General features: G+C 37.9%; 1 protein-coding gene across 2 annotated transcripts in view; it reads right to left on the reverse strand.

Annotated features, from left to right (window-relative positions):
• The window catches only part of Slk (STE20 like kinase), a 69057-nt gene that overhangs the window by 26447 nt on the left and 20601 nt on the right, over window positions 1-22009 (reverse strand). For both annotated transcript variants that reach the window (XM_045149584.1, XM_004659374.2), the window contains 11 exons: window positions 21624-21788; window positions 16742-16790; window positions 16250-16399; window positions 13632-13704; window positions 13316-13510; window positions 12512-12593; window positions 9397-9525; window positions 7498-8838; window positions 3452-3582; window positions 2967-3090; window positions 222-401 (listed from right to left, as the gene is read on the reverse strand). In XM_045149584.1, the coding sequence (XP_045005519.1) occupies window positions 222-401; window positions 2967-3090; window positions 3452-3582; window positions 7498-8838; window positions 9397-9525; window positions 12512-12593; window positions 13316-13510; window positions 13632-13704; window positions 16250-16399; window positions 16742-16790; window positions 21624-21788 (2619 nt within the window). The remainder of the gene's footprint in view (window positions 1-221; window positions 402-2966; window positions 3091-3451; window positions 3583-7497; window positions 8839-9396; window positions 9526-12511; window positions 12594-13315; window positions 13511-13631; window positions 13705-16249; window positions 16400-16741; window positions 16791-21623; window positions 21789-22009) is intronic.

Raw genomic sequence — 22009 nt, forward strand, 5'->3', positions numbered from 1 at the left:
TATTTGAAGACTTGCTTCAAAGTTAAGCAAGATATTTTGCAGCGGTTTATGAACCTGACTGGCCACTGAACTCTTTTAACCCAATAAAATGGAGATATCTGACCTTACTACCTTCCAGCCTATTTCCCTACCAGGTATTACTCCTAACTCCGTATGCAGTCGTCTTCACATGCCAGCGTTTAAGAAATAGTTATAGTATTAAAGGCGGTAGTTACACTTACCTCTTTCTTTTTGTTCTTCAGCATATTCTGAAACTTGGACAGCTCTTTCTCTTGTTCTCCTTTGATGCGTTTGGCTTCATCTCGCAAACGGTTCGTGTGTTCTTGCTCCAGTCGTTCAATTGTCTGCTTCTGCTGCTTCTCAAGATTCTCAATTTCTTGGTCATACTGTCGCTTCTTACTCTGTAAAACAATGTGGTTTATCACACAGTAGCTTGTTATAGCATTGAACAACTCAAAACACTGAAATGATATGACATTTTTCAAATAGATGAGCAGCACTCATTTTTCGAACACATTATCTCCATTGTACAGGTAGAATAATGTTTAGAGTTTTTAGAAAATTCAAAAGGATATTTAACTGCTAAGAATAATTACAATTAGAAAAATATGAGTATTGGGCTGGGGAGATAGCTCAGAGATTAAAAGAGCTTGCTCCCAAAGCACCCCCCAGATTCAATTTCCCAGTACCCACATAAAGATTCACAAGGTGGCACATATGTCTAGAATTCATTTGCAGCAGCAAGAGGCCCTGGTGTGCCTATGTTTGCTGGCTCATGCTCACTCACTTTTGCTCTCTCTGCATGAAAATAAATAAAATATTTTTAAAATGTCATTATTGCCAGGTGTGGTGGTGCACACCTTTAATCCTAGCACTTGGGAGGTAGAGGTTGGAGGATCACCATGAGTTTGCGGCCACCCTGAGATTACCTAGTGAATTCCAGGTCAGTCTGAGCTAGACTGAGACCTACCTCGAAAACAAACAAACAAAAAAAAAAAGTAATTATTCATTCAATAATTTTTTTCAGAATTCAAGAGGCTCATCTGAAGTCACTTTAATAATGTAATATACTTTGACTTTTTTTAATTTACTCATTAAGATTCTGAAAATAAACAATATATTCTACTGAAACATTCTCTGGAATTATAAATCTATTATGTAAAAAAAATAGTTTATTGGAGCTGGAGAGATGATTCAATAGATAAGGTACTTGCTGTGTAAGCATGAGTATCTGAGTTCAGACCCCACATAAAAGCCAGATGCTGCAGCCCTTGCGTCTGTAATCCCAGTGTGCTTAGTCCAATAAGGCAGAGACAGGAGAATGGCTCAGAAGCCTGCAGGTAAACTAGCCTGGAGTTTATAGTAGTATACAAGAGACCCTACCTCAAACAAGGGAGAAGGTGAAGACAAAAACCCAAAATCGTCCTCTGACCTCCACACATGTGTCCTTACTCACACAAATGAACACACAGAGAGATACACACAAACCAAACAACCAAAAACAGAAAAAAGATTCTTGTATACACTATAAGGGAACAGAGAAATTGGCAATAACTAGAGTATTGACTGTTAAATCTAGTTTGCAAGAAGATTCCCATTTAAACTCAGGTAGTAATGCAATTTTGGAAAAAGGTATAAATATTTGTAAAGTATGTTTGGGAAGGAAAAGGGAGGAAATGAAGCAAGGTATGGCAGAACAGGCTTAAAATCACAGCACCTGAGAGATGGAAGTAGGAATATAACAAATTTGAGAATTGCATGGTCTACACAAGACATTGCCTCAAAAAAATTAAAATTAAAAAATAACAAATTGAAAATCAAAACATTTTGTAAAATATTTGGGGAAAAAGAATTTTCACAAAGTTCTGGGAAACAGAATAAAAGTATTATAAAGATATTCAATGAGCCTGGTGTTGTGGTACACGCCTTTAATCCCAACATTTGGAAGGCAGAGGTAGGAGGACTGCTGCGAGTTCGAGGCCAGCCTAGAACTACAGAATGAGTTCCAGGTCAATTTGGACTAGAGTGAGACCCTACCTTGAAAAGAAAGGACAAACAAACAAACAAAAAGTATTCAATGAGAACAATGTTTCATTATTTTCTTAGGAATTTGCTATGACCTAATAAAATAATCAGCAGTGCCACACTTGACACAAAACAGTCCTCACCACTTTCTAAGACTCTAAGGACTATATTCTAAAAATCTCAATCCTGTTTTAAGTGATCTTTCTTTTAACCTAAATTAAGCTACACATTCAACCTAAATTACCAAACTTCTGTATCACATTTCTGACTCACTTTCCAACTTTGGACACAAATGAAAACAAAAGGGCTCAACAACAGCTACCCTAGACTAGTTAGCAGGTTTTTTTTGTTTGTTTTGTTTTTGTTTTTGTTTTTGTTTTTGTTTTTTTTTGGTGGGGGGAGGTAAGACGTTTCACTCTAGCCCAGGCTGACCTGGAATTCACTATGCAGTCTCAAGGTGGCCTGAAACTCAAAGCAATCCTACCTCTGCCTCCCAAGTGCTGTGATTAAAGGTGTGCACCACCACACCTGACTAGTTAGCAGTTTTCTCTTGCAGCAATAATGGATGTGGAGATAGAAGCCAGAGAAGAAGGAAATTTTTGACAAAGTCCCCAAGAAGTTCTAAAACTCAGCCAGACTTGAAGACAACTGCTTGTAGACAGGAGTAAACCTCAGATACTACATTGGAAAGATGCAACTGAAGCACTGAAAACTTACCCAGCAGTAGACACATCTAAAAATTGTAAATAATAAGACTGGAATTAGAAGATTCCTTAAGAAAAAGCAATTTTTAAAAAATCCACAAAAACAAAGAAATAGAAGTCAGAGAATACACAACAAAACCAGGAAAATTAGTAACCACTGATCAAATCTAAAACCAATAGTGATTTAAGCACTAAACTTTATTATTAATAAAGTCATATGAAAACCTAAGACGTTACCATCATTTCTTGTTCAAAGCGCCTGAAAATTTGTTCTCTTTGTTGCTGTAGTTTGCTATTGAGCTGTTGTTGGGCTCTTTGCTCTTCTTTTTGAAGAAATCTTAATTCTCGAAGTTCCTGACGTCTAACAAAATATCACAGTCATGACAGAGGAAAAAAACAGGAAAAAATTATACTTTCAAAGTAGTACTTTTTTCAAAGTTTTGAAAGCAAGTTTTTAAACTTAAAAATAATTGTTCTTGTCATCAGGTAGGGCCTCACTCTAGTCCAAGCTGAACTGGAACTCACTCTGTAGTCCCAGGCTGACCTCAAACTCCTAGCAATCCTCCTACCTCTGCCTCCTGAGTGCTGGGTTTATCGCTTACACCAGTTTGTTGAATAATCCAAAATTAACCAAAAATTCACCCTTGATTTTCCATTCTTTAAACTTTTAACAAGCAGAAGACAGGTCCCAAACCTGTATTAAGTGTTATTTTTCTACTCACCTGAGAAACCTCAATTCCTCAGTTTTGGAATCACTATCTGTAACTATCTTTGATGTTGTTACACTCACTTCTACACCATCAACAATAAATTTGCGTGTTTTCTTCAGTGTTTTCTTCTGTCTTCTTGTTTCCTGAGTGAGATTTCATTTTAGTTAGACGTTGTATAAAGGATATTAGATACAGAAAACATTTTACTCTTTAAAAAAAATAGAAATATCTTAACATCATGAAGACTACATATAAGGCATCAAGTCTCATCTGTGGAACCAATTTCATTACCTTACATCTCACCCAAGAACCTACACTTGACTTTATAAATTGAATTCTTAAGAAGTAAAACTAATTGTTAAGAAATAAAACAAGGTATTTTGTTCGGGTGCATATATAATTCTTATGACATTACTTAATTAGGCACAAGTGATAATGAGTTTCACATAAATTATAAATTAGGATGACTTTTGCATAGTAACCAACTTTTTTCTTTTCACTTTTATGAGTTCTCATTTAGCTCTACCTTTACATATAAAAATGAATTCCTGGGACTGGAGTGAGATGGCTTAGCAGTTAAGGCACTTGCCTGCAATGCCTAAGGACATATGTTCTCTCCAGATCCCACATTAGCCAGATGCACAAAGGTGAGGCAAGTGTAATGTCACACACATGCCCACTAGGTGGCGCAAGCATCTGGCATTTGATTGCAATGGCTGGGGCACTGGAGTGCCAATTCTCTCCTCTCTGCATGCACTCTCTCTCTCTCTCCCTCTAAAATAAAATGACTTCCTGGGTTTCAGCCCTTAAGTCAAAAATCTGAAGCAGTATACTAGAGGGTAGTTGGGAATCTGGTTTTTGAAAAGACTAGATAAATTTAAATATTCTCAGGATCAAAAGATGGCTCAGTGGATAAAGGGTTTGCTGCTCAAGCTGGAGTGTGTGAGTTTGAGCCCCTTCCTCATGTTAAGACAGGACTGGGAAATGAGACAGGAGAATTTCCTACAAGATTATCCCAAGCATAGAAAAGCAAATATCCAGAGCAAAAACCTTGCCTCAAACAAGGTGGAGAGAACTGATCCAAAAGTTGTACTCTGGCTTTCTTGTACATACTGTACAAGCCTGTACACAAGTGCACACACAAATAATAACTTTTACACATCTATTTAATCAGTAGCAGTAACAACAGCATTTGCTCCAACTAGGCCAAAACTGGACATGAGATTTGTGAAGCTACTAGAAAGGCAGTGCCTCAGTACCCCAAAATGCCAGAACTGCTTACTCACCAACTTAAAATCCTAATCAACACCAAATTCTATTCCTCAATGAGTGCTATAGAAATAATGGAAATACTACATTCCTAAAAATATATTTGGTAACAGAGTAACTACAGAGATCAAGTAATTACTTAGTTTATTTAGCTATGGGAGATAGGCTTTAGAAAGCAGTGGGAGTCCAAGAGACTCAGGAGTCTAAGGCAAGGAGATCCCCAATTTGAGACTAGGTTGGGAGCTACATAGCAAAACCCTGGAAAGAAAGGGTGAGAGGAAAGGTGGGAAAGAAAGGAGAGAAAAACAAAAGAGGGGAAGGAGGAGGAAGGAAGGAAAGAAGAGAAGAGTGAAGGAAATCAAAGGGAGGGAAAAGGGAAGGAGAGAGGAAGAAGAGGGAGAAAAAGAGAAAAGTAGAGGAAGTAAAAGTAGAAGAGGGTGAAGATGCCAAGTTCAAATGCAGTAGGATTTTTCAAGTGTGCCCATGGCACCTTTCAACAACCTCTTGCTGTCCTCCAGCTCTCAGGTCCTCTGCTCCTCTCCTTCCATCTGTACTAGCAATAGTAGTCTCCAGAGATTTTCTTTAAAATTTAGTATTGGAATGTTGTAAAAAGGAAATATTCTTTCCTTAACCTCCAAATGTTACATTTCTTCAAATCTTACTAAGATATCTACAATTCCTATCTCCTTAATTCTCTCAGAAATATTTACATCTTCAAAAGAAGATGTTGGGTTAATGAATGAATTTTGGATTCATAGAATTTCAGTCAATGAAGCAAAGCAAATTTTCAGAGCTGGGAAGATGGATCTGTAATTAAAAGGCAGTTGTTTGGAAAGCCTTCCAACCAAGGTTCAAGTCCCAAATCGCTCATGTAAGCTGGATATACAAGACTCTTCATTGAGCTGTTGACCAAAGAGACGTACAAGGTTCCCAAAACAAGACAGGCTTCTGTCAAAGCATGTGATTACCCACCTGAGGTAAAAGGTAAGATCTATTGCTGAAGACAACACATACTGCCAACACAGAACAACGAGGGACCCAACTGGAATCCAGAAGGGAGCCAGTCCCTAGATGGTGAGCCCATTTAGTACCAGAAAGCATAACATGAGCTACTGGGGGAAAGTGGCCAACAATGCTGTGAGCAAGCAGGGGTCACAGCTACTCAAAAGCAACCAGCCTGACAAGATGTGCACACCTGTGTAATGGTGGTACACAGCTTTGGTTGATAACCAATGGCTTTCTGATTGGCTAAGAGATCCACTGACTAGAAAGGAACCCATATGTGGAACTGGGAAACAGGTCAGAATCCCTTGGAGACCAAGACTTTGGTCTCCAATGACGAGCTCCCACTTGTCTTTCAACAAAAGAGCTACCTCCATCAAGCCCTCTCTAAATTAACAATGTTTATCCCATTTAACTACGCTGACTTCATTCTCTGTTGGAGAATATGTTCTTCCTTTTCTGAAGGTAGTGTGACCCGAGGAGATATACCACCCCTCACACTTCCGCCAAGGCCAAGGTAAAACCATGGAGGAAGTGGGGAGATGAGCAAGAGTGCTGCTTCCATGGTGAGCCTGACAATCTGCACCAGGATGAAGGAGAAAGACATGAAGGATACTCAATAAATACCAAAGCAGAAATCCAGAAGCTCCTGAGAGCTTAACACTGAAATAAACTTAAAACATACCCAACATGGCTCAGGGAAGTTTGCAGAAGAAAGAGCAGAAAGACTGTAAGAGCCACAGGTCCGGAGAGCATACCCAGAGGCCCCTCCCCACCCCTCGCCAGTGAATGACTTCTCTCACAATACCTAACCCACAACCCCATGGGAAATGCCAGCAACCCCACTGAGGTGGGCCTCAGCAGATTGGGGGCCGAGAGGAGGGAAATAATGGTACCAACGCATGATGGGTCTATACAGAGCATATTCTTAATTTTAAAAAAAAAAGTGACACAAGAATCTGGAGTTTGTCATGGAAAAGGCCCTAGTGTATCCATACACTCACACATGCAAATAAAGTTTTTCTTTATAAATGAAGAAAATCTAGGAGATATATGGAATATTTGAGGCAAACAGGTGATCAGTCATGACCTGGATCCCTGTCCTTCAGGTCAGTTTTCTAGACTGTTACTGCTTATTAACCCAGAGTGTCTAAGAAGTATTTGCCAAAGGGTAGTCCATGGCTCACTTGTAGAGGAATTTCAAGGACTTTTTTGTTGTTGTTGGTGGTGGTGGTGTTGTTACAAATGCTATCCTCCACTACAAATACTGATATTCTGAACCCTCCTCAGAAATCTACTAGCTCCCTCCCTGTGGTGACTCCTAAGTACATTGAAACTTGGGAATCATACCCTGACAATTCCAGGTAAGCTGGGCTCTTGTTTTAAGTTTGTGTTCCCCATAATGGTTCTCATTGCAGTAACAAAGGCTATGACTTAGGAAGCAGTACTAGCAATCTCTAGGGGCCAGTTATAAGTCAAGAACTTTTTATGTCCTAAACAGGTTTAAAAAAGAGCATTCTTTCAATTTCTCAGCTCTTCTCATGGTAATGATGCTTGCTAAAACTGCATCTAGATGTATGCAATAAAAGAAACTAAACTGAACTAAGCAACTATATCATACTTTTAATGTACATCAGGTTTATAAAAACAAATAGATCCTACTAAAAAGAAAAAAAAGGAATTAAAGATCAGCATCCAGAATCTCTCTCCATGGTTCTTTTTTTGATTGCCCTACAATTTGCCAAAATGACAAAGAAAACCCCAAACAAGGATCCAAATACACTTACTTGCAAAGATATGGATCCACTGTCTTTCGTTTTACTTAAGAAGCTGGAGATAGACAAGTTCAAGTCAATGCTGCTGTTATCTACAGTGGAACCAGTGCCTGAGTCAGTATCATTTTCTTTTTGACTTTCAGATTCTGGTAGCAGTATGGTTTCAGCTTTTGATAAAGTATCCACTTCACCTTTACTTTCTCTATCTTCAGAGTTGACATTAATACTGGGTATTGGAACAGGCTGAGGCTCACTGGGCTGTGAGGCTACAGGAACTTGAGGTTCTGCTTTACTTGGCACTTCAAGTGGAATTTCTTTATCCTCTATATCTATTTTAGTGGTAGTTTCCTGAACATCCTGAGTTTCACTTCCTCCAGCCCTGTGATCAGTGTCAATCACTGTACTTCTGACTTCTATCTCCTCTTTGCCGCTTGGCTCAGTTACTGCAACTTCATTTGTCCCAGGCTCCTTACTGGTCTCTACTATGGTCTCTGAAGTGCTGACTAGTTGATCCTCATTTTCACCTTCCACAGAGTTTTGATCAATCTCTTTAGTCTCAAGTACCTCCTTAACAAGAGGCCCTTCCTCAGTGCCACCACCCTTGGGACCCTCCTTGGGCTTATTTATTATCAATTTCTGAGTTACTTCAACCACTTCTTCCTCATGTTTACTTTGAGCTTCCTCAGAACTGTTCTCTACCGCCTTCTGAGCAGTATCAGTTGCCTCACTTGTTCCTTCCACATTGCCTATATCACTGATGACATCCTTTTGAGTTTCATCATCTTTTTCCAATTTTTCTTTGGTCCCTTCCTTTGTAAGCTCAACTTCATTGTCAATTGCTTGAATATCTGTCTCTTTTTCTCCAGTCTCTTCAGAAACCAATTCCATTGTTTGAATACTAATATCTTTAATTTCTTCAGGTTGTATAAGTTTATTCTCAAATACTACCTGGTTTTCTTTATTCCTTTCTTCCTCAGGTTTCAGATTTGTTTCTAAAGTTATTATATTATTCTTATTTCTTTCACTGATTGAATTAATGTCCACAGTTTGCTGGTCTTCTGTGTCAGATAGATTTTCAAGCTTGGGTCTCTTTTTCTCTCTTTCATGCTCATACATTCCAGCAGTGTCTAAGTTAGCACCATTGGCCTGTTCAGGACCACCCTTCACAGACTTTTCAGGTTCATCTGTGGTGAGTTTTTCATCAAGAACTTTGCTGCTAAATTTATCTCCCAAAGAATTGCTTTCTGTTTTTTCTGATACAGATTCCAAAATACAAGCATTTTGTGAGAGTTTATCTTCTTCAGAGCTGGCAATACTGAGGTCAGAGGAGGCACGCTTACTTGCAGGTATTGGCTGAAAAAGATTTTGTACATTTTTAGTTAAAAAAAATGACCTTTCAGGGCATGGTGGCACACACCTTTAATAACAGCACTTGGGAGGCACAGGTAGGAGGATCACTGTAAGTTTGAGGCCACCCTAAGACTACACAGTGAATTCCATATCAGCCTGGGCTAGAGCGAGACCCTATCTAGTAAGCTTCATCAGTGAGCTACAGATGGATGACTATCTCATTTGTTTATATACTGTTTCACTTATAAAGCCTCTGAGTTAAAAAAAAAAAAAAAAAACTCAAGAGGGTGACCCAAACAATGTCTTTTTTGCATTTATGTATGTAATGTTTATTTGATAACCATATTCTGTAAAACTGGATGAAGCTATACTATAAAAATAACTGAAGAAACTTAAATTCTTCAGTAATAAGCATGATGAAAATATGTAGTAGGAAGCAACCATGCTGTCAACTTTGCTTCAAAACTTTAGTTTTGTACTACTATCTATCTAATGTGTATATATTAAATTAATTAAATGAAATTCAAATTAATTAAATGAAATGTTCTTCAAGATACTGACCAGGGAATTTTCTGTTTCATCATCATCATCTTCCTCTTTTCCATCTTCAACTTCTTCTGTTACTTCAGCCTTTGCCTCAGCAATCAATTCTCGGATTGGTTTGTTGGAATCAACAGTAACAAAGGGATGCTGTTGATGATTAAAAAGAGCATACTCAATGACTACAAAAATGCTTATAAAGAAAGTTTCAGGGAAGGGAATTACCATGGGATTTTTTTTTTATAATCATGGAAAATGTTAATAAAAAATTTAAAATTTTTTAAAAAATAAAGTTTCAGGGCTGGAGAGATAGCTTAGCAGTTAAGGCATTTGCCTGTGAAGCCTAAGAACCCAGGTTCAATTCCCCAGTACCCACATAAGCCAGATGCACAAGGTGGCACATGCATTTGGAATTTGTTTGCAGTGGTTGAAGACCCTGGCATACATATTCTCATTCATTCATTCCCCATCCTCCCCATCTGTCTCTTTCTCTCTGCCTCTCAAATATATAAAATAAGATCAATAAAAAGTTCCAAAGCCATAAAACACATCCTTATGAGGCAATGACAAGGACTATGGGTAAGAAAACCATGAAACTTCAGACATCACATCTGGAAAGGCAAGGGTGGAGAGGGTGTTGAACAGATATAAAGACTGCCTGCAACTGAAGTGTGTTATTCTTTGTTTTTGAGAATCTAAAGGAAATTTGTCAAAAATGATGAGACTTCATCAAAAAAAAAATCACAAAAAGCTTGAGATTTCTATTAAAAGTATGTACAAATACCAGTTTTGCTTTGTTTTTGAGATGGTTCTAGTATTCTTTTTTACATTTTATTTATTTATTGGGGAGCAGATAAAGAAAGAATGGGCACACCAGGGCCTCCAGCCACTGTAAACAAACTCCAGAATCATGCACCACCTTGTGCATCTGGCTTACATGGGTACTGGGGAATCAAACCTGGGTCCTTAGACTTCATAGGCAAGTGTCTTAACTGCTAGGCCACCTCTCTAGCCTGGGTTCTAATATTCTTGAAAGTAGAAAAGACATTTTATTCATCTCTGCTCTTAACACTTAACATAGTCTGTCATAAGCTAACACAGCCTGTCATAGGCTAAGAACTACAACTGTAAAAGGATTAAAATAATATTAGAAAGTGTGGGCTGGAGAGATTACTTAGCAGTTAAGGCACTTGCCTATGAAGCCTAGGGACCCAGGTTCAATTCCCCAATATCCCCGTAAGCCAAATGTATAAGGTGGAGCACGTGTCTGAAGCTTGTCTGCAGGAGCTAGGGGCCCTATTGTGCCCATCCTCCCTCTCTCTACCTGCCTTTCTCTCTCTCTCTCTCTCTTTCAAAGTAAGCAAATAAATAAATAAAATAATTTTTAATAAAATAGTGTGCTCTAGGGATATAATTGAACACAACAAAGCAATTTTTTCTTTCTCCTTGACCTCCCAGATAAATAGGTCAGCCTAAAATACTATAATGCAAGCATTTTGCAACATGTATCTAATAGTAATTGCCCTAGGATTTGTTACCCTGTTTGACTATCTGTAATATAATTTGACAAGTTTATGTTTCAATTATTACAAACAGGCCCTGCCTTAAAGCAAAATCAAATTTACCCAATAACCTTAATTCGTTTTTTTTTAAGTTAACAGTATTTCACTCAATATTTACTCTTGCTATAAGAGACATTGCAAAACCCACTGGTGCATCTTTGGTCCTACAGTGGTTGCTGGTACCTCTATAAGACCTGCACTGCTCGGAGCCCATCAGTATTTTGACATGGAGTTCAAAAGGAGTGACAACAAAATAGAGTAAGGACTACTTGGAAAGAGGAGGGTCCTCGGTAGAATGGGAACAAGGGAGACACAACAAAAGAGGATAATGGGGTAGAAATCAGATCAAATTACAGTATGTTCATATTTTAAAGTTCTCAATATAAAAAAACAATAGTGAGAGAGAAAATAAAATCTAGGTGTGGTGACACCCACCTTTAATCCTACCACTCAGGAGGCAGAAGTAAGCAGGATTGCTATGGGTTCAAGGCCAGCCTGAGCTACAAAATGAATTCCGGGTCAGCCTTGGCTACAGTGAGACCCTGCCTCGAAAACAAACAACAAAATAAAATCAGTATGACTTGCAGTATCTGCGCAGTGAACACTTTCACACTGCTCTATGTGACTAGCACTGCATTGTTTTGTAAGCTCATTATTTGAGAAGGAAGTTTTTTTTATATAGTTTTAAATCTTAAACTTATCCTAGAAACTTCATTATATAAAAGGTTTTTTGTTGTTGTTTTTTTGTTTTTGTTTGGTTGGTTGGTTGGTTGGTTTTTTGAGGTAGGGTCTCACTCTGGTCCAAGCTGACCTGGAATTCACTATGTGGTCTCAGGGTGGCCTCAAACTCATGACGATCCTCTTACCTTTGCCTCCCAAGTGCTGGGGTTAAAGGTGTGCACCACCACACCTGGCTTATAAAAGTTTTTTTAAATATTTAATTTTTATTTATTTGAGAAAGAGGCAGGTAGGCAGAGAAAGAGAGAGGATGGGTGCTCCAGGGCCCCCAGCCACTGCAAACAAACTCCAGGTACATGTGCCACCATGTGCATCTGGCTTATGTGGGTCCTGGAGAATTAAACCTGGGTCCTCTGTTTTGCAGACAAGTGCCTTAACAGGTAAGCCCCCTATAAAAGTTTTTTGAAAGCTGGGCATGGTAGTGCACACCTTTAATCCCAGCAATCAAGAGGCAAAGGTAGGAGGATCAGCAAGAGTTCAAGGCCAGCCTGAAACTATAACCTGGGCTAAAGTGAAACCCAACCTGGGGAAAAAAGAAAAAATAGTTTTTTGATATGAACAGATGAGGCTATGCTCTGAATATTTTGATGGTTTATATTCAGAATATAATTTTTGTTGTTGTTTTGAGGTAAGGCCTCTCTAGACCAGGCTGGCCTCAAATACACAATAATCATCCTACCTCAACCTCTAATTTCACCAACTCCCAAGAGAAATAACACAATTTGTGGTCAAACTTTGTTAAATTAAGCTCTATTAATAAAAATGTTGATGTGTAAAAAAGATTCTAAGTCAAAAAAATTACATAACTTGCTATTATCATCCTAACCCTGTTGTACCTGCAGTAGTTGAGATGTGGTCCACCTGGCATCCACATTCTTTTCCAGGCATTTCTTTAGAAAGTCCTTAAAATTTGGAGACCTTCAAAGTAAAGTTTTAATAATGACATTCTATTTTGTCTTGTTATTAAAAATCAAATAAAATTCCTTAATAAATTATGTTTAGTTTCATTATGTTTAATAATGATTTCATGTAAGAAAATAAATGAGATGAGACTTTATAAAACATATTCTGTAAATAAACATTAGAGATACATGAGGTACATAACTAATCTAAGAAACAGTCATATACTCATACATTATCAAAAATCACACACATTCTGTTACATTAAGTTCAACAAATATAAATCAATCACGCATATGCCTCCAGAAAATGCCTTTTCCACATAGAATTCACTCATTATTAAATGCATGGAGAAAACTAATTATAATGGTTTGTGTGGTCCTAAAGCTTTGAAAATATATACACATCAGTTTTCTCATTCATATACTTTTTGTATCACATACCCAAATTTTTAGAAAATTAGAACAACGGAACACACTAAGTTTTGCTTTTCAAAAAGCTTTGCTTAGAGGCTAGAGAGATGGCTCAGCAGTTTAGGTGCTTGCTCACAAAGCCTAACAACCCAATCCAAGTTCAATCCCCCAGTACCCACAGAAGACAGACAGACAAACTGACACCTGCATCTGGAGTTTGTTTGTAGTGCAGTAGGTCCCGGCACACCCATTCTCCCTCCCTCCTTCCCTCTCTCCTCTGCAAATAAATAATATCTTCTTTAAACAGCTTTGTTGAAAAGAGCTTACCACTTTGATGGCTGTGCTAATGTTGGGGGCTCAGACTTTGCTATTTTTAGCAGCACACGCATTGGATTTAACTCATGATGTGGTGGTTCTATCTCAGCCATTTCTATTAAAGTGATACCCAGTGACCAAACATCAGCTTTATAGTCATAGGGTCTGTCCTTTGACGTCTCACACATGACTACTTCAGGAGCCATCCTGGGAAAACAAGAGAAATGAAAGTAAAGATGTTTAACTTAAAAAGTTATTGTATACCATGATCAGTATAATGAATTGTTAAGACAAAATCAGTAATAACTGTTGTCATGACTATACCTACCAATATGGTGTGCCAATAAAGGAATCCCTTCTTTGAATTGTCCTGGTGTTTTTAGCTGATACTCCAAAATCCGCTTGAAATAAATAATCACACAATAGTATTAATGACAGCTGTTAAGTACAGTTAATTGTATTCAATGGCATGGGGGAAGGGAACATTTCAAGTTTTTTTTTATTTATTTATTTATTTTTTTTTTATTTATTTATTTGAGAGCGACAGACACAGAGAGAAAGACAGATAGAGGGAGAGAGAGAGAATGGGCGCGCCAGGGCTTCCAGCCTCTGCAAACGAACTTCAGACGCGTGTGCCCCCTTGTGCATCTGGCTAACGTGGGACCTGGGGAACCGAGCCTCGAACCAGGGTCCTTAGGCTTCACAGGCAAGCACTTAACCACTAAGCCATCTCTCCAGCCCACATTTCAAGTTTTTAATAAAACTTCCCTTATTAAAATGTAAGCAAATCAGAATTAGAATCTCTACCATTCTAATCTTTACCACCCTCTTTCTACCACCTTTCAATGCCAAACTTTGCACCATCAATCCACTAATACCACCATCTTTATATATCTTCTTATGATATACTCTTGAGAACTAAAAATAAAAAAGAGTAACTTTAAAACAAATGCCAAACAGTACCAATATACTGCAATTAAATCAATGGACATTTTTTCCCCAAAGCATTATATCTTGACAACTTCCTCATAAAAATATTACAAAGAAGCTGAGCACGATGACACGTAGCTATAATCTCACTACCTGTGAGGCTAAGGCAGGAAGATAAGGAGTTTGAGCCAACCCTCAGTTACATAGTAAGATTCTATCTCAAAAAAAAATTATTTTTGAAGCAGAATTGGAGTTTTATGAAAAATATATTAATACAGGCTTTGGCAAGGGAAACAGATCCTTATGTTTTTCACTTATTGTTTTTAGCTCAGGGGGAAGGGGCATACCTAGGAAGTTCAAGGCCCTGGATGTCATCCCCACACCAGAAATTTAAAACAGACAAATAACAACAAGAAAAGAGTATAAAGCTAAATGCAAAAAGAAAAAAACTTACTAGACATAAATTTTAGAAATAAAGATTAAACTGAATTTATATTACACTCTGAAAGTAAAGTATTGTCTAAATATAAAAATTTAGGGCTAGAAAGATAGTTTATGGTTAAGGAGCTTGCCTGCAAAGCCAAAGGACCCAGGTTTGATTCCCCAGGACTCAGGTAAGCTGAATGTACAAGGTGGCACATGTGTCTGGAGTTCGTTTGCAGCAGCTCAAGGCCCTGGCACACCCATTCGCTCTGTCTCTACCTAGCTATCTGCTCCTGCCTCTTTCTGAAATAAATAACTTAAATAGTAAACGAAAAATTTGGGGTATGGAGATGGCTCAGTGGCTAAAGGCACTGCTTGCAAAACCTGGTGGCCCAGTTTGATTTCCCAGTACCCACATAAAGCCAGACTCACAAACTGGCACAGTTCATTTGTAGGGGCAAGAACATTGGTGCACCCATATCCCTCCCACCTCTCAGATAAATAAATAAAAATATATTTTAAAAAATTAAAGAAAATCTGTGTGTAGTGGTGCATGCCTTTAGTCCCAGCACTCAGAAGGCAAATATAGAAGGAGCATCTTAAGTTCCAGGCCACCCTGAGACTACATAGTGAATTCTAGGTCAGCCTGGGATAGAGTGAGACCATACCTTGAAAGAGAAAAAAAAAAAAAAAAGAAAAACCTTAAGGGAGGACTAGAGAGATAGCTTAGTGGTTAAGGCAAAGCCAAAGAACCCAGGTTTGATTCCCCAGTACCCAGGTAAAGCGAGATGCACAAGAGGGTGCGTGTATCTGGAGTTTGCTTGCAGTGGCTAGAGGCCCTGGTGAACCCATTCTTTCTCTATCTGCTTCCTTCTCTCTCTTTCTCTCTCAAATAAATCAATATTTAAAAAAAAAAATTAAAGGAGATAAACTAGTCTTAAAAGTTTGTCCGAAACGGGCATGGTGGAGCACACCTTTAATCCCAACACTTGGAAGACAGAGGTAAGAAGATCGCCACGAATTCGAGGCCACCCTGAGACTATATTCCTGGTGAATTCCTGGTCAGCCTGGACTAGAGTGAAACACTACCTCAAAAAAATTAGAAAAGGGCTGGAGGGATGGCAGTGAAGGCATTTGCCTGCAAAGCCAAAGGAGCCAAGCTCAATTCCCCAGGATGCACATTAGCCAGATGCACAAGGGGGCGCAAATGTCTGGAGTTTGTCTGCAGTGACTGGAGGCCCTGGTGCACGCGCTCGTGCACTCGCTCGCGCGCGCTCTCTCTCTGTCAAATAAATAAATAAAAAAATAAAAATAAAAATTTTTTTAAATGAGAAAAAAACATTTGTCTTTTTGAAAATAAACACTCCCCCTTTCTTACTTTCTTTTCAAGTGTCTTTATACTAGATGTGTACAGTAAGAAATTCTGGGTATTAATGAATAACTATCCAATGAATTGTTGTCAAAACTAGTAAGGAGTAATTCTCCACGTTTCACATATCTAAGTAGGAGCAAAACAGTATATCAAGTTCCATACATGGAGGGTTAAGCCTAAGAGCATAAACTCTAAGTTTTATACATAAATGAATAACTTACCCAATTTAATATCTCCATCTAAGGTAAAAAGAATATTTCCAGCTTTTAGGTCTCTGTGGATGATTTTATTATCATGTAAGTAATTCAATGCCTCTAAAGTCTGCTTGCAAACTACTTGTATTTGGGACTCAGTTAGTGGTCTCTCAAGTTCTATAAGGAGAAAGTAAAAAAAGAAAATCTGCATTTTTATACAATGAAAACATACAGCAAACTATATTGTTCAGTATGTCATCACTATAATCTTGTCAAAGTTCATATACTGTCAATTTATTGTAGAAGAACCAAATATCTACAAAGATTAATTTCCTGACATAGTATACTCAACATTTTGTTTCAGAATTATAATTATCTAGTATAAAAATAATTAAATTGATTTCTTAATTTAATAAATCTCTCTCCATAATCATATGCACACACATACAACAGACTGAAATTCTTTTGTTTTTCAAGCACAATTTAATAAACAAGCATAAAGAATAAAAAGATATTTACCAAGCATCACAGCATCTACTGCTCCACCTGCACAAAATTCAATGAGGATCTGCACACAAATAAAAAGGACGTGTCTAAAACTACATACAGCTTCAGAAGTTGTTCAATTTAGTAAGATAAAGTTATTAAATATCCAGGTTATAAAACAATACTACCCTAAATTTAAGGATTTTCTTTGTTAACCATTACTAATTTTAAGTTATATATCTGTGAGAAAGCAGAAAAACACTGCCAAGTATACCATTTGTTCCCCAATTCTGGATTTTTTTCCCTAATTTATTTACTTATTGCAGACAGGCAACACTATGTAGTCCAGGTTTATCTGGAACTTGATATTCTCCTGTCTCTGCTGGGTTACATGTATGTATCACAATGATGTATTCTTTATAATATTTTTATTTTTTTTTTTTGGAGAACAGGGTCTAAATAGTTCAAGCTGTCCTCAAACTTATTGTCACTGAAGATGGCCTTGAACTTCTGATCCTCCTGCTACTACCTCCCAAGTGCTAGGATTATAGGCATGCACTGCCATGCCTAGTCTATGCCCTGCTGGGAATTGATATGCTCAGCTCTTTACCAACTGAGCCACATCCCCACAGGCCCTTACCCTGTTGTTGTTGTTCATTTATTTGCATGTTCATGCATGTGTGGGTGTTTCTCTAAAATTACCAGGTACAGATTTTTTAATCATTACAGTATTATTAACCCATTTAAAATATTTTACTACTTTAGTATTATTATTTTCATCTTTAAAGTCACTATGGGGATTTAAGTGACAAATATAATTTCCAACTTATCAGTAAAAATAAGTCCTTAAGCACTTGAGAAGCAAAAGTAGGATGATTGCTGTTTGAGGCCAACCTGGGACTACAGAGTGAGTTCCAAATCAGCCTGACCTAACATAAGACCCTACCTTGAAAACATATAAATAAATAATAAGAGTAAATCCTTTTTTTAAAAATTGGGCTGGAGGGATAGCTTAGTGGTTAAGGCATTTGCCTATAAAGCCAAAGGACCCAGGTTCGATTCCCCAGGACCCACATTAGCCAGATGCACAAGGGGCGCAAGCGTCTGGAGTTCATTTACAGTGGCTGGAAGCCCTGGTGCACCCATCCTCTCTCTCTTTCCCTCTCTCTTGGTCTCCTTTCTCTGTCAGATAAATAAATAAAAATAAAATAAAATAAAATAAACTGTGGGACTACAGAGATTATTCAGTGGTTAAGGACTCTTGGTTGCAAAGTCTGATAACATGGGATTGACTCCCTAGTACCCACATAAAGCCATATGAACAAAGTGGCATATGTATCCAGAGTTCATTTGCAGTAGCAAGAAGCTCTGGAGTACCCATTTGTACTTTCTCTCTCTCTCATCTCTCAAATATTTTTTAAAAGCTTTGTGCTTAAAAAAAAAAAAATGGAGCTGGGCGTGGTGGTATGCACCTTTAATCCCAGCACTGGGGAGGCAGAGGTAGGAGGACCGTCATGAGTTCGAGGCCAGCCTGAAAATACAAAGAGAATTCCAGGTCAGCCTGGGCTAGAGTAAAACCCTACATAAAAAAAAAAAAAAGGGGGGGCTGGAGAGATGGCTTAGCGGTTAAGCGCTTGCCTGTGAAGCCTAAGGACCCGGGTTCGAGGCTCGGTTCCCCAGGTCCCACGTTAGCCAGATGCACAAGGGGGCGCACGCATCTGGAGTTCATTTGCAGAGGCTGGAAGCCCTGGCGCGCCCATCTCTCTCTCTCCCTCTATCTGTCTTTCTCTGTGTCTGTAGCTCTCAAATAAATAAATTTTAAAAAAAATTAAAAAAAAAAAAAGGAAAAACACACACACAAAGCTTCAAATTTTAACTCAATAGCACTTGTCAATGGATACTTTCCTAAGACCATGTACCCTTCCTTCTTAACACTTATAACTTTATACTGTGATTCTTTCATTAATATCTATGTCTCTCGGGGCTACAGCCATGGATTAATGGTCAAGTGTGCTTTCTGCACAAGCATGGGTGTCTGAGACTGCTTGAATTTAAATATCCAGGACTCATTTAACAGCTGGGTATGACTATGCATTCCTGTAACCCCAGTCCCATTGGGGAGTAAAGAGCCAGGAAATGCCAGAGCTGGTGAAAAAAAGACAAGCTCTGGGACCAGTCAGGGACTCCAGCTCTCTGCAATAAGAATGGGCAGAAGAACTGGGCATGGTGGCGTACACCTTTAATCCCAGCACTGGGGAAGCAGAAGTAGGAGAATGGCCATGAGTTCGAGGCCACCCTGAGGCTGCATAATGAATTCCAGGTCAGCCTGGGCTACAGCAAGACCCTACCTTGAAAAACCAAAAGAAAGAAAGAAAAAGAATGGACAGAAGAGCAGTGGAATAGGACCCCTGACATTCTGCTCCACCACTACAAGCAAGTGCATCCCACTGTAGGCAAGTGCATGGGCACTGTAAGAGCACATACACATACTACACCACACATACAGACATACCACATTACACATACACAAGTATATTTTTTAATTATATATCAGAGGGACTCCCAGCATTTACCTAGCAGCAATTTATGGGATAATGACACACACACAAAAAGAAGATCTCAGATGAAGTTTATACTGAACATACTCTCACTAGAGAAGCACACAGCTGAAAGAAGAACTCATCTTTTGTTAGGGAAAGCATTTTCAAGGTTATAGGTAAAAATTCAAGTAGTAGGTAACTTAAGTACATCTGGGGATGGTTTATAAAGGCTAGTCATCAAGGAATTTACACTTAAAAAGGACTATTGAACTATCCTATTTAGGGAAAGGAATGTTTTACTGATATAGGAGCTGACATGGCAGCTTTACAAAAATATATAATAGCAAGGAATATATAAAGATAGCAAATGTAAGATTAATAAAACGTATCCAAGCTGAGGATTAGCACTGTGACAGTAAGGCAAGTGCAGAGTAGGTCAAAAGTTCGACTTTAGATCCTATAAAATTAAAATTTTTTAAATTTGAAATTTAAAAAAAAAATTGAAAAAGAAAAATAATATTTTGCAACATCCCTAAACAAAGACATACTAATTATCTAGGAGTTTCTGTTATGATCGTTGGAAAAATTCTGCTAGAGTTATGAACAATTATTTTAGAAGATAATAACTATAATATTTTACTTTTTTTGAGGCAAAGTGTCACTCTAACCCAGGCTGACTTAGAACTCTCTCTATAGCCCAGGTTTCCTCCCACCTCAGTGTCTCTGAGTGCTACAATTACAGGCAAGAGCCACCACACCTGGTTTTAAATAATGTTTTAGCAAACTATATGAAGTCAATGCTTTTTTCCTCCTTGCAACAAAAAAATTAAGTGTTTGCTAGTAATTAGTTATTTTCAATTTCAACACATTATTTAAAATCTAATTCAGTAGGTAGATCATTATTCATCTTCTAAAGCAATGAACAGGCTTAAGGATTAAATGATCTATCCTACCCTATCTGGTAGCACTAGGATCAAAACATCTTCAGTCCTGGGATGGGGAGATGGCTTAGTTGGTAAAGCGTTTGCCATGAGAACCTGAGTTTGATTCCTCCCACATTCACATAAACATCAACTATGGTGGCAAGTGCCTGTAACCCCAGCACTGAGAAGACAGAAACCAGAAAATTCCTGAGGCTTGCCAACAAGCTAGTCTAGCCAGATCAGTGAGCTCCAGGTTCAGTGAGAGACCCTGTCTCAAAAAATAAGGTGGAGAGCAGATGAGAAATAAATTTGATGTCTACCTCTGGCACCCTCACACACAGACATATACCCATACACCCATGATTATAACTATACACACATGGACACCATACACACATGCACACAAAAAGAGAAAAATATAGATATCTTTGGACATCTAGCCAAGTATTTTTATGTTGCTTACTTTTCCTCATAACATGAAAAAAAAACCCTAACTCTCCATTTTAAAAAATTTTTTTGATACAGAGCATATGACTACTTATAATAAATAATATGTGTTCCATATTTATGCTATTTTTTAAAACTAAACAAAGTTTGTAGTCTTTGTTATTATAACATACAACAAACAAACTTTAGCCTAATAATATATAAATATCTAACATTCTAGCTGGGCATAGTGGCACACACCTTTAATCCCAGGACTCATAAGGCAGATGTAGGAGGATCGCCCTGAGTTGGAGACCACACTGAGACTACATAGTGAATTTCAGGTCAGACTGAGCTAGAGTGAGACATTACCTCAAAAATGGGGAAAAAAAAAAAAAAAGGAAGAAGAAAAATTCTAACATTCTAAGAAGTATATATGATTTTTAAAAATTTTAGGATAAAAAAATATAAGTGGGGAAAGGGAAGAAAAATTATAAATAATACATAAAAACATAGAAACCTTAAAAAATTTAAATATCTACCTAAATGTTTTAAATTATTTATTTGCATATGTATGTATATGTATGTGTATATGGTACACCATGGCTTCTTGCCACTGCAATTGAACACCAGACACTTGTGTCCCTTTGAGAATTGAAGCAGAACTGGCAGGCTCTGCAAGCAAGCACCTTTGACCACTGATCCATCTTCCCAGCCCTAAACACCTAAATTTAAGTTTAAAATAAGGGTATCTAATTTCCTATCCTGGAAAATTTAATATTCTTGAGCAAGCTTGCCCATATGAATTCAGTATCAATCAATGACAATGAGACATATAATCTGAAACCTGAATCTGCTGAAGTTAAGGATGACTATCTTGTTAGGGACTTTCATTGGCAGATCAATTCTCAGTCAAATACTCTAAGTAACTAAATAAAAGAGGAATCACATAAAACAAGCTTCTACAACCTCGTTAGAAGAATTAACTCATTTATGCTACTCCACAGAGGAATAGAAAATACTTACCCAAAGGTTGTTCTCATAGTAAAAGGCATCTAGAAGCTTGACTATGTTTGGGTGATCACAAGATGCTAATATATCAATCTCAACCATATAATCTTCAAGCTCTTCTTCAGATTTAGTGTCAATCACCTTGGCAGCAGCTAAAACATTGGTTTCTTTATTCTGGGCCTAAAAATGAAAGAATAAGAAGCATGACACTTAAAGTACATACTTCATTTTCTTTAATGTTTGAGTTCACAGCAAGTATAGATAGAAAGTAGTTTCGCCAGGCATGGTGGCGCACGCCTTTAATCCCAGCACTTGGGAGGCAGAAGTAGAAGGATCACCTTGAGTTTGAGGCCACCCTGAGACTACATAGTGAATTCCAGGTCAGCCTGGACTAGAGTGAA

The sequence above is a fragment of the Jaculus jaculus genome, chromosome 1, assembly GCF_020740685.1.
Source record: "Jaculus jaculus isolate mJacJac1 chromosome 1, mJacJac1.mat.Y.cur, whole genome shotgun sequence".
NCBI lineage: Eukaryota > Metazoa > Chordata > Mammalia > Rodentia > Dipodidae > Jaculus > Jaculus jaculus.